The sequence below is a fragment of the Danio rerio genome, chromosome 16 (genome assembly GCF_049306965.1).
Source record: "Danio rerio strain Tuebingen ecotype United States chromosome 16, GRCz12tu, whole genome shotgun sequence".
Taxonomy (NCBI): Eukaryota; Metazoa; Chordata; class Actinopteri; order Cypriniformes; family Danionidae; genus Danio; species Danio rerio.
Genome location: NC_133191.1, coordinates 58,817,697 through 58,832,080, shown reverse-complemented (window position 1 = coordinate 58,832,080; position 14,384 = coordinate 58,817,697). Strand labels below are relative to the sequence as shown.

The following is a 14,384-nucleotide window of genomic DNA, read 5'->3' as shown; positions in this document are numbered from 1 at the left end:
CATTTCACCGCCTTCCCAGTGACCCGAAGGTCCGTTCTGAATGAATAGTAGAAATGATTTAAATACACGTCTAACTCTCTTTAATTTGGATGTCAGTTTTAAAACACTTCTTGTGCTATCTTTTTCAAATTAAATTCTTAGCTTCTGTATTTAATTCATCTAAACACACACACCATTTTGTCTGCTGTAGTGTGTGTGTGTGTGTGTGTGTGTGTGTGTGTGTGTGTGTGTGTGTATATAGCATATTTACTCTGGTACATGTTAAGCACGGAAAATGTCTGTCCCTGTCTACTGTGCAGTGTGTTTCTCAGAAATGTGTGTGTGTGTGCGCCTCCTCCCTCGGTTTCCCTCAGGTCACTGTGTTATGAACTTGTTTGGCTGGTTTGACAATAGAAAGGAAATAAAATCCTAGTGTTTGTTGGAGTTGTGCATTGAGGAGGAGGGGCGGACGGTGGAGGAGAAAATTCCCCTGCTTTTCACGCCGTCATTTACTGTAAACCCGGCTACTCTTACAACTATTCAACACCACTCATCTTTATCTCGAGCACTTTTAACTATGTTGATTGCATCAAAGCAGTTTAATATACAGTTGAGGTCAGAATTATTTGCCCCCGTTTATGTTTTTTTCAGAATTTCTGTTTAACAAAGAGATTTCTTCAACACATTTCTAATAATAGTGTTAATCACTCATCTCTAATAACTGATTTATTTTCTCTTTGTCATGATGACAGTAAATAATATTAGACTAGATATTCTTCAAGACACTTCTATACAGCTTAAAGTGACATTTAAAGGCTTCACTAGGGTAATTAGGGTAACTAGGCAGGTTAGGGTAATTAGGCAAGTCATTGTATAATGATGGTTTGTTCTGGAGACTATTGAGAAAATATATAGCTTAAAGGGGCTAATAATATTGACCTTAAAATGTTTTTTTAAAAATTAAAACTGCTTTTATTCTCGCTGAAATAAAACAAATAAGACTTTCTCCAGAAGAACAAATATTATAGGGAATACTGTGAGAAATTCTGAAATAAGATGCTTTCTCTGTCAAATATCTTTTGACAAATGTGAATCATTTTGACTTCAACTGTAGATGAAGTTCTAGTAAATTAAATTAAACTACTTAAAAACAGACTAGTCCTGACTACTGAAATATGACACTCAGTTAAAAGCAGCATCACTTGCCAAATGTGGTGTGAGTTGAGTTAAAGTATCTGTTGTGCACGTGTCAAAACATGAGGAAATGTAGCCCTTATGTTAGTACTAACGGATATTACATTAGTGAGTATTACATTGTGAATTATTCTACCTCTGCAGGGGTGCGTTTCCCAAACAACGACGTAACTCACAGCTGAACTATCATAGTATGATGCATCGTTTGGGAAAAGAACAGCCTGATCTCACGAGAAAACGTAAGTATTTTACGTTTTGCCAGTTTAGTGGCTAATTCGTACAAATTCGTACGAGTTCAGTCGTACGAAATGGTACGATTTTAAAAAGGAGGCGTGGCACCTGACCCAACCTCTAACCCCAACCGTCATTGGGGTTAGAGGTGAATTTTCAGCCACTAAAAATGATCGGCTATCGAAAAGAGGTTATGCTATTTAATGGAGCCTCTAATTTTTGTGGCGCCAGTCATTGTTGTGATGCTCTTTTAAATCTGGAAGCAGCTGATATACAAATATATATATTGTTATTGTTCAATATGGAAAATAATTAATTGAGAGAACAGCACTAGGCGACACGGTGGCACCAGCCTGATCTCATGAGGAAACACAAGTATTTTACATTTTGTCAGTTTAGTGGCTAATTTGTACGAGTTCAGTCGTACGAAATGGTACGATTTTAAAAAGGAGGCGTGGCACCTGACCCAACCTCTAACCCCAACCGTCATTGGGGGATAAGCAAATCGTACTAAATTGTACGAATTAGATCGTACGAATTCATACGAATTAGCCACTAAATGAAAAAGTTACAAATTGCCGTGAGATTGTGTTGAAAAGAACGATGTAGTGACGAGTGTTTCCCAAAACATTTGAACCACGCTATAACGTAAAACGCCCATAATGATGCTCTAAATGAGGTGGTGACAACTTCTCTAGAGAAAAAAAACAGGGTTTTATGTGCAAATTATATTGTTTTACACGCACATGCCAGTCCTACACCCCCCAACCCGCTCCGAGCTGGTATTGAACCGGCGACCTTTCGCATGGAAGTCGGTTGCTCTAACAAGAAGGCTAAAGACCATGAACCCTAGCGACTGTCACCAGATAATGTTTATAGGTCAGAGGAGTGAGGTTTACCTGCACAGCACTACACTAGCTGGCCTCCGTTACACTCACCCCCCTAAACCTCACCCCCATCCGGGTCACGGCACCAATGTAACCCCGTCGGTCATATGCCACCCAACCCACTCCGAGCTGGTCTTGAACTGGTGACCTTTCGCATGGGAGTCGGTTGCTCTAACAAGGAGGCTAAAGACCATGACCTCTCTAGCGTCTAAAGAGCACCTTTAGAGGTCAGAGGAGTGAGGTGTACCTGCACAGCCCCTACTGGCTGGCCTCCGTTACACACACACACACACGCTTAAAGGTGAAAACAGTGATTTTTGACACCTAATTTATTTTATCTTTTTAATTATTTTTTTCTTCACGTACTATTGACTCTTCTTGACAAATATCAGATTTTTAAAACTTTAATTTCCATGGTTTATGTTCATAGTGAAAAACAGCGGTGTGGCTCACATAATGACAAACATACATGTTGTGTTGGTGGCCTTGGCCGAATCGCTGACACGATAACTAGGTTTTGAATCATGAATGAAATGTTTTGGGGGAGAAATTACATTTTGCAGACATGCTATAAAGTTCAGACGTTCCAGAAAACCATTCTGATACTTGCACTCACAGTTTAGCACAATCACTACTTTTTTTGAGAATGGAAAACTTCCAGAATCCTGCACTGCAGAATCACGCTTGTGGAAGAGCAATTGGAAGACTTGAGACCTCTGTCAGGACAACACATTATATTTATATAATTGAAGTCAGAATTAATAGCCCCTCTGTTTATTTTTCTTCTTATTTTCTGTTTAACAGAGAGCAGATTTCTTCAGCACATTTCTAATCATAATAGTGTTAATAACTCATCTCTAATAACTGATTTATTTTCTCTTTGTCATGATGACAGTAAATAATATTAGACTAGATATTCTTCAAGACACTTCTATACAGCTTAAAGTGACATTTAAAGGCTTCACTAGGGTAATTAGGTTAACAGGTTTGGGTAATTAGGAAGGTTATTGTATAACCATGGTTTGTTCTGTAGACTATTGAAAACAAATATAATTTATAGGGGCTCATAATATTGACCTTAAAATGGTGTTTAAAAAAAATTAAAAACTGCTTTTATTCTAGCCGAAATAAAACAAATAAGACTTTCTCCAGAAGAAAAAATATTATCAGACATACTGTGAACATTTCCTGAATCTGTTCAACATCATTTAAGAAATATTAAAAAAAAAAAAAAAAAATGTGCATAATTCTGACTTCAACTGTGTGTGTGTGTGTGTGTGTGTGTGTGTATATATATATATATATATATATATGCTTGTTCTGTAGACAATCCAAAACAAATAAAGCTTAAAGGGGCTAATAATATTGACCTTAAAATGGCTTTAAAAAATTAAACTGCTTTTATTCTACACAGAATATTCTATACCACTGGTAGGATGCTTACTTATAGGCTGATCACTGCTAGTTTGCTGTTTGTTACCTGATTTTCTTAAAACTAGACAAATTGTTTAAACTTGTGAGGCAAAGTTATGTTAATTTTGAACAAGTTTTTTTTTTACTCAACTTTACACGACTAAAAGTGCCAGAAATTAAAGAATGTTGAAAGAAGTTGAAGAATGGCCCATATATATTTATTTATTTTGATTAATTATTTTTTTCTCCACGTTCTATTGACTCTTCTTGAAAAAATATCAGATTTTTTAAACTGTAATTTCCATGGTTTACGTTCATGGTGAAAAAACAGCTAATTACTGTGAGTGGTGTGCCTCACACGATGGCAAACATACATGTTGTGTTGGTGGCCCTGGCCAAATCACTGACACGATAACTAGGTTTTGAAGCATGAATGAATTTTTACATTTTGAAAATTACATTTTGCAGACATGCTATAAAGTTCTGAAGTTCCAGAAAACCATTTCCATATTTGCACTCACAGTTTAGAGAATGTTGAGACTGTTTTGAAGAAATCCAATAGTATCTGGATGCAGCCGTAATGATGCAAGCTGAGGTTGCATCACTCAGCGATGCAATGTCAGACACAATGCACTTAAACGGAGCGAGTAGTGACGTCAGTGAATGCTAGGGTTAGGGGTGGGGTTAGGGGAGCACATTAAAAAGCATTGGATGCAGCTCAGACTGCACTGCACCAGGTCTGCAGACAGACCCCTCTCAAGAAATGTACCAAAGCAATTGAGATAAGCTGTAAATAAACACTAGTCCTCAATACTGAAATATGACACTCAATTTAAAGCAGCATTACTTGCCAAATGTGGTGAGAGTAGAACAAAAGCATCTGTTGTAAACACTACTCAAAGTATGAGTAAATGTAGCCCTTATAAAAGTGCTTCTGTTAGCACTGCTGTGTATTAGATTAGTGAGGATTACACTGGGATTTCTTTTTGTACTGAATCACCAGCAGAGGTCTCCAAAGTTCACCATCCGCATGAATGAACATTTCTTCACCATTTACTCACACAAACTATTATGGTTTTTTTTAAAAGCAGACATTGAGATCCATACTAGCAAAAAACACCATGGAAATTAATGTCTGCTTTCCTCAGTGTTCCTCAGGGGACTTTTCATATTGCTTAACTCATCTGCAACACCTGTGTTTCATGCATAATAACATCTCTTTAATGCACATTTTCATTTACATACTTTATTCCTCCCTTGTTTTTAGCATTGCTCAGTATATCTTAGAGCTGCACGATACTGAAAGCACACATTGTGATATTCAGTTTTTCTGGGATATACATTGTGATGTGAACATCATTTTTTCAAGTCGACTTGTTTGGAAAGAATTCCTCATTTTATATTCATTGAAATTATTTGTAGTCAAAGAAGGTCACCGGTTCGAGCCTCGGCTGGGTCAGTTGGCGTTTCTGTGTGGAGTTTGCATGTTCTCCCTGTGTTTGCATGGGTTTCCTCTGGGTGCTCTGGTTTTCCTGACAAGTCCAAAGACATGCGCTATAGGGGAATTGGGTGGGCTAAATTGTCTATAGTGTATGAGTGTGAATGAATGTGCATGTATGTTTCCCAGAGATGGGTTGCAGCTGGAAGGGCATCTGTTGCGTAAAACACATGCTGGATAAGTTGGCGGTTCATTCAGCTGTGGCGACCCGAGATTAATAAAGGGATGAAGCCGAAAAGAAAATGCTTGAATGAATATATATATATATATTTACAGGGGTTCTCAACTGGTTTGGCCATGGGACCCACATTTTTACATGGTCATCAAGCGGCGACCCAAATTTTTAGGAACTATAATACAGTTTTAGGAATTATGCTTAATTTGTATTTATTTGTAAACATAAACAAATAGTGACAGATACATCATAAGAAATTCAACTTATAAGACAAGACTTACAAATAAACAATATTTCATTTTTTAAACAAAATGGATTTTTGGACAAAAAAAATGGAAAATGGACAAATTCTAGAAATATTACAAAATAAATACGACAAATACTGTTAATAATAAACTGTGTGTGTGTGTGTATGAGTGAGTGTGTGAATGAGTGTATGGGTGTTTCCCAGAGCTGGGTTGCAGATGGAAGGGCATCCGCTGTGTAAAACATATGCTGGATGAGTTGCCTGTTCATTCCACTGTCGCAACCCCAGATCAATAAAGGCTAAACTGAAGGAGAATAAATGATAATAATAAAAATAATATTAAAGTAATAATAATAATTATTATTGAACAATAATAATAATAATAATAACTTAGTAATAAAAAATAAAAATAATAATAAAATAATAATAACTAAGTAATAATAGTAATAATATTAATAATTAGGTATATATATCCATACTTTACATATATTCAGGGTCGTACTTGCGCTTCGACATATTTGTTGCAATAATTAAATGAAATTTCACATGTCAAACGGTAGGATTGTTGTGCACGCATTTCATAAAAGTCTGGAATAAGCAAAAAAAGTAAAAAATAAACCCTGTATATATATATATATATATATATATATATATATATATATATATATATATATATATATATATATATATATATACAGTTGAAGTCAGAATTATTAGCCCCCCTGAATTATCAGCGCCCCTGTATATTTTTTTTCCCCAATTTCTGTTTAATGGAGGGAAGATTGTTTCAGCACATTTCTAATCATAATAGTGTTAATCACTCATCTCTAATAACTGATTTATTTTCTCTTTGTCATGATGACAGTAAATAATATTAGACTAGATATTCTTCAAGACACTTCTATACAGCTTAAAGTGACATTTAAAGGCTTCACTAGGGTAATTAGGGTAACTAGACAGGTTAGGGTAATTAGGCAAGTTATTGTGATGATGGTTTGTTCTGTAGACTATCATAAAAAAAAAAAAAAAATAGCTTAAAGGGGCTAATAATTTTGTCCCAAAAATGGTTTTTAAAAAATAAAAACTGCTTTTATTCTAGCCGAAATAAAACAAATAAGACTTTCTCCAGAAGAAAAAATATTATCAGACATAGTGTATGAGTGTGAATGAATGTGTATATATGTTTCCCAGAGATGGGTTGCAGCTGAAAGGGCATCTGTTGCATAAAACACATGCTGGATAAGTTGGCGGTTCATTCTGCTGTGGAGATCCCAGATTAATAAAGGGATAAAGCCGAAAAGAAAATGCTTGAATGAATATATATATATATATTAACAGGGGTTCTCAACTGGTTTGACCATGGGACCCACATTTTTACATGGTCATCAAGCGACGACCCAAATTTTTTGGAAGTATAATACAGTTTTAGGAATTATGCTTAATTTGTATTTATTTGTTAACATAAACAAGTAGTGACAGATACATCATAAGAAATTCAACAAGACTTACAAATAAACAATATTTCATTGCTATCATTTAACAAAATGGATCAAATTATAGAAATATTACAAAATAAATACGACAAATACTGTTAATAATAAACTGGTAATAAAACATGTTTCTGGTTTCTAAATGTTGTTTAATTTAGAAGGTTTCATGCCCTCTTATGAGAGCACCTCACTATATATGACACTGAGGCTTTAAGTCTTTTTTGTTGTCAATATCTATATATATCCATACTTTACATATATTCAGGGTCGTACTTGCGCTTCGACATATTTGTTGGAATAATTAAATGAAATTTCACATGTCAAACGGTAGGGTTGTCATGCACGCATTTCATAAAAGTCTGGAATAAGCAAAAAAAGTAAAAAATATACCCTGTATATATATATATATATATATATATATATATATATATATATATATATATATATATATATATATATATATATATATACACACACACACACACAGTTGAAACCAGAATTATTAGCCCCCCTGAATTATCAGCGCCCCTGTTTATTTTTTTCCCCCCAATTTCTGTTTAATGGAGGGAAGATGTTTTCAGCACATTTCTAATCATAATAACTAACTAATGTTAATAACTCATCTCTAATAACTGATTTATTTTCTCTTTGTCATGATGACAGCACATAATATTAGACTAGATATTCTTCAAGACACTTCTATACAGCTTAAAGTGACATTTAAAGGCTTCACTAGGGTAATAAGGTGAACTAAGCAGGTTAGGGTAATTAGGCAAGTTATTGTATGATGATGGTTTGTTCTGTAGACTATCATAAAAAAAAAAATTAGCTTAAAGGGGCTAATAATTTTGTCCCAAAAAATGTTTTTTAAAAAATAAAAACTGCTTTTATTCTAGCCGAAATAAAACAAATAAGACTTTCTCCAGAAGAAAAAGTATTATCAGACATACTGTAAAATGTCATTGCTCTGTTAAAGATAATTTGGGAAATAATTAAAAGAGAAAATAAAAATCAAAAGGGGGCGAATAATTCTGACTTCAACTATATATATATATATATATATACATTTGAGTGGTTTAAATCCTTGTCTTGGAAAAATTTGAAAAACTTTCTTTAATCCACTTCAACGTTGACTACAGCATATCTAATTTTTTATGTCTTGAAAATCTAAACACAACTTTGAATGTTCAATAGGTGATTTGCATATATTACCATATATCAGATTTCCTTATGCACTACTTTAAGATTTGCTACCAACTTGTAACAAAAATGAAGCCTTTTGGAAAAAGAAAATGTCTTATAGTGCAGAAAACACAGTCATTGACACAAAAATCTGTAAAAATAAATTTATTGCAGCATATTCATGAACATACAAATGTTTTTTCTTCCTCAAATACATTCTGGCTTTCTCACAGAGACGATACGTGAAGCTCCGCTTGCTGCCTTTTATCAAGGAATACTTTGCATTTTCACATCCAGTATAAAAAATGACAACTTTACATCCAACAAAAGGCAAAGAAACAATCAATACTCAGACATGAATCACATCTTTGTGACCTAAACAGCATTACAACGCTGCATCAGTTTCATGAACGTGTGTAAACAATAAAGAGTCTGTAACTGTTCAGATCAGTCCTGATGTAGTGTGGATTTATCGTGTTTCTGAAGACAAATCTCCATATTTAAGACATCTTTGAGTCCGCGGCAAGGTTATTGTAGTAAACAAAAACTTAAACAAACTATTGGGCAAAAAAAAAACATTTTGTAAAATGAATTTAAAAAAAATGCAATGAATGAAAAACTACTGAAGAACTAACAGAAATAAAACAATAATCAGCAAAACTTAATGATCACTTTCAGAATGAATAAGCACTCACTGTTATGGTGTTTGGGTTGCAGCTGGAAGGGCATCCCCTGTGTAAAACATATGCTGGATAATTTGGCGGTTCATTCCGCTGTGGCGACCCCAGATTTAAGCCTGGTTTATACTTCTGCATCAAGTGATCGTCGTGACCCGCGGCGCATGTAACGTGCGTAGCTGCATTCAGACTTCTGCGCGCTGTTTCTGTTGCTTTGCAATAAACTTCCGAAACACTAGTTGGCAGTGAGGTGTTAATGTTCCTCTGTGTTGAGTTTCTTCTCTGGGGTTTTTTTTTTTTTCTAAACTCTTCCTTAATGTGCAAGTGGTTCAAACTCTCTCAAACTCAGACGTGCAACAACCTTAACCATAAGGTAAACACAAAGCAACAGTCTCCTTGTAAACAGTCGACACTTGTAAACACTCATGTAGCTCTCGGCCCCGCCCACACTCATCAGTGCTTCCAAGCTGACCAATCAAAGAGCTTGCATTACGTGTTGTTGCAACATAGTTACATTTTTTAAAGCTGCGGTCACACTGGGCTTTTCCTCGCATAGACTTCTATTCATATGCACGCGAGTGCGTCAGACCGCAAACGCAGGGTCATGCGTCACGTTTTCGCAGGTTGCTGCGGTGCGAAGTTCAAGCTTGGTGAACTCTGACTTGCGAAATCGCATCACTTGACTATGTGCGACCAATCGAGGATAAAAACATGACCTCTCTGGACAGAAATTTGTGCAATCGCTTGCTTTTCTTAATGTCTAATAAGCTTGTTTAGTCCCGCCCTTTTTCGCAGCGCCGCACAACAGAATTGTGCACACACAAACTCTAATGTGACAAACTCTAATGACAGCTTAATACGTGCACGTCAGCGACGCCGACAGCCAAGACGAGGGCTATGCATCTATGTGTAGGCTGCGCTGTAGCATTCGCATGCGCATGATGCACAAGTATAAATCAGCCTTAATAAAGGGACTAAGCCGACAAGAAAATGAATGAATGTTCTATGCTGTTTAGAGAATCACCAGTAGATGGCGCCAAACACATCAGTGAAGATCAGCATTATAAACAAAAAACAGAAAAACATCTGATCTATCTTTTCTTCATCTGACAAACATGACAAACTAAGCATGTTTACCTGCATATACGTGTCTTTTATAAACAAGTTTGTCTGATTTCCTCATAGATTTTACTTTTACACATTAAGATTTAGTGTTTAGTGTTTGTTTAAAATATGATTTGATTTGTTTCACTAAGGGGCTGCTCTCACCTGGTCACTTCATGCATTTTTTTATGCATTTATAGCTCACGCTTCTGTCAATAATAATATTAAATAATTCAAATGCTGTGTATCTGATGCTTTAGTTGATGTAACCTAGTTACATTTGCATATAGCACAAGATCAAAATCATATCCATTTAGCAGAGATGCATTAATGTGATCAAAGTTAATCTCAATCACATCCAATCAGATTTTGTTGCGGGGGAGAAGCTCATTTGCATTTAAAGGCACAGGCTACATAAACAGCTACACTTTCCTCTGACCCCAGAATTCACATCTTCTGCATGGTGTATTAAATGATCTGATGGGTATTTTGAGCTGAAAGCACATTCTGAAGACAGGCTGATCTTACATCTTGTAAAAGGGATCAAATATAAGCACTTCAAAATAAAAATAAAAGAAATCTAATTTTAAAAAGGTAGACTATAATAACCTTGCAGCACGGCTCTCGGCTGTCTATCGGCTGAAGAGCATGTCTGCGAGCAGATCCAGGATTTGAGCATCTCCGATGACGGGCCGAAAGAACAACTCTGTGATCAGACTCGGCGTGATGCTTTTTAATGTGGATGCAGTGAGGAGGATTCGAGCAAAACGTCCTCCATCCTGGGGATAAAGAGGAACCAGAACCTCCTTCAGGGCCTGCTGAGCCTCATACTGAAGACCTTCCACAAACAGAGACGCCTTCAGATCCGGCACATCTGCAGATGGAGAAAATCAGATGCAAAGAAGACTTTAATATTCTAATGGAGTGAAAAGAAATATAATATAATATAATATAATATAATATAATATAATATAATATAATATAATATAATATAATATAATATAAAAGACAATATAATAGTACTGTTCATAATAGCTAAACAAATAAATAAATACAGAATTAAAATGACATAATATTTTTGGACACTTTATCCAATACATAATGCAATGAAATAAAATATAACTTGATAAACTAAACTTTTACATAATTAAAAGTATATATTCTATCTATATCATTTAGAAATGAAAATATAATGGGAATATTCAATGCAAAGCCAAGGGAAAATAAATAATAAAATAAAGTACAAATAAATAAAATTCCATAATTAAAAATATATATTATACATCATTTAAAAATAGAAATAGAATAGAAATATTCAGTGGAAAAGCAATGCGAAAAATAAAAATCAATAAAATAAAATTGCAAAATTACAAAATTTATTATAGATCATTTAAAAATAAAAATAAAATAGAAATATTCAATGCATTGCAATGCAAACAAATGAAAAAAATAAATATTATACATAATTTAGAATTAAAAATAGAGTAGAAATATTCAATGCAAAGCAATGCAAAAACTAAATTAAAAAATTTAAAAATTACAAAAATATGTTATACATCATTTAGAAATAAAAATGAAATAGAAATATTCAATGCAAAGCAAAGCAAACAAATAATATATATATATATATATATATATATATATATATATATATATATATATATATATATATATATATATATATATACATATATATATATATATATATATATATATATATATATATATATATATATATATATATCAAGGAAAAAATAGAATAAAAATATTTAACGTAGAAATAAATGAAAATAAAATAACTTTTCCATAATTAAAACAAATATTTTATATATCATTTAACAGGAATGTTCAATGCAAAACAATGCAAAAAAAATAAATAAATAAATAAAATTAAATCTTTCCATAATTAAAAGAATATATATTATGCATCATTACAGTGTCTGTGCATCCCACCTGGATTGAATATGACCGTGCCCTTCAGGTAGGCGTACTCCTTGGGGCTCAGATCCAGACTCCAGAACTTGTTGATGCAGGATTTGAGCGTCTGCACTCCAGCCAGTGTGGGCTGTTCAGAGTCCGCACCTGCGCTCTCCTGCCCGCTCAGCAGGATCCGCTTCAGCATGCTGGGAGCCGCGCTCTCGTCCACCTGGAATATTTCAATAAATCAATATATCATCAAAATGAACATGCACAATATAACAATATACGAAAACACTCTACAATAAGGTTGCATTAGTTAAAGATAGTTGATGCATTTACTAACTAATAAACTTTGGAACATGTTCAATAACTCAATATATCATGATAATGAACATGCACAATATAACAATATACGAAAATGCTGTCCAATAAGGTTGCATTAGTTAATGTTATTTAATGCATTTGTTAGCATCAACAAACTAACTATGCAAAATAGGTTGTGACAATGAACATTCACAATATACAGTAACATTTTACTATGAGGCTGCATTAGATAATGTTAGGTAATGCATTTACCAGTAGAAACAATATATATATATATATATATATATATATATATATATATATATATATATATATATATATATATATATATATATATATATGTATATATATATAAGCACACATGCATGCATATATTTGACAAAACGTTTATATTTACATATAAAATATAGACACATTATATATATATATATATATATATATATATATATATATATATATATATATATATATATATATATATATGTATATATATATATATATATATATATATATATATATATATATATATATATATATGTATATATATATATATATATATATATATATATATATATATATATATATATATATAATGTGTCTATATTTTACAATAAGGTAATTAAGCTAATTAGTATATTTGTTTATTTATGCATTCTATATGACAGATTGTCCCTCTTCCCAACAGGGAAAACCAGCAACAATCAAGAATGCATGATTATATGCTGTCATGGCTTTGCAATCATAAAATGTGACTACAATGAATGTCAATCGGGCAAAAACAGCCCCCAACATAACCAAAGGGAAGTCTATCTGAACAGTGTGTTGTTGAGATTTTAAAAGCATTTTCCCAAAATATGTGTCAAAATAAGATTTGTCAGCAAAAATCATCACATTTGCTGAAACACAGAGAAAGTTGAGGCCAAATTAAGACTCAAAATCAGCCCAGAGTGGATAAAAATGACCCAACACAAGAGTTAAGAGTTTAAATCTCTCAAATAACAACTTATTTACCTGGAAGTGCACCCTGTCCTGCGCCAGGCCGAGGATGAAGAGCGGCGTCCAGCAGTTCTGCAGGAGCTTCAGCTGGTCTTTGGGCGGCAGCTGCTGAAACGCCGGCAGATTCTTCATGAAATACACCGTCTTCACCAGCACGTCTGACGCCAGCGCACACGTCTCACTCGGCGTCTGCAAACACACTCGTCTGCGCTTCTCACAGTGACACGTCTGAGGAACACGCTTATAGCTGAACTCTCCACGGCTGAGAATATTAAACAGGATCGCATTCGGCTGCGCAAAATCTGCACAATCACATCCGCAGTCCATGATGATGATAATGATGTGTGTGTGTGTGTGTTTCTCCAGCTCTTACAGACTGTGAGACATTCACATCTGGCTCTTATTTATACAACACACACACACACATACAGAGCGGTTGAACTTTGACCTCTGCCTCTGCTGTGAACTAAACAACTGATCTGTGATAAGCTGAGAGCCACTGTAGGCCGGGTTTATTATTATCTCTGAGGAGGCATTATTACACCAGGCCGTACCAAGCGACCAAGGACTAGTCCATTATATGATACTATCATTACAGAGCAACCCGTGAGCCTATAATCATAATAGAACCTATAAACCTACAAACAGCTCCAAGCCAAGGAGGAGGAGGAGGAGGAGGTCGATGACCTGATAGAGGAGATTATCATAGTTCAGACAGGCCCAGAGCTGTATTTATCTCCTTTTCTTAGGTCACATATTGCAATAAGGTTGTGCTAGTTAATGTATTTGATATAATTAACCAATAATAAAGAATTATTAGCGCCCCTTTGCTTTTTTTCTATTTTACATTTTTCCCAAATGATGTTGAACAGATTCAGGAAATGTTCACAGTATGTCTGATAATATTTGTTCTTCTGGAGAAAGTCTTATTTGATTTATTTCAGCTAGAATAAAAGCAGTTTTTAACTTATTTAAAACCATTTTATAGTCAATATTATTAGCCCCTATAAACTATATTTTGTTTCTCAATAGTCTCCAGAATAAAGCATCATTATACAATAACTTGC

At 34.1% G+C, this 14,384-nt stretch overlaps 1 protein-coding gene across 1 annotated transcript; it reads right to left on the bottom strand.

Annotated features, from left to right (window-relative positions):
* Positions 1-8,446: 8,446 nt before the first annotated feature.
* Positions 8,447-13,695, bottom strand: nr0b2a (nuclear receptor subfamily 0, group B, member 2a). Its single transcript, NM_001256191.1, is given in 3 exon segments — positions 8,447-10,951; positions 12,031-12,223; positions 13,333-13,695. Coding segments are annotated over 3 exon segments (747 nt in total). The 5' UTR covers positions 13,645-13,695; the 3' UTR covers positions 8,447-10,709.
* Positions 13,696-14,384: the final 689 nt, after the last annotated feature.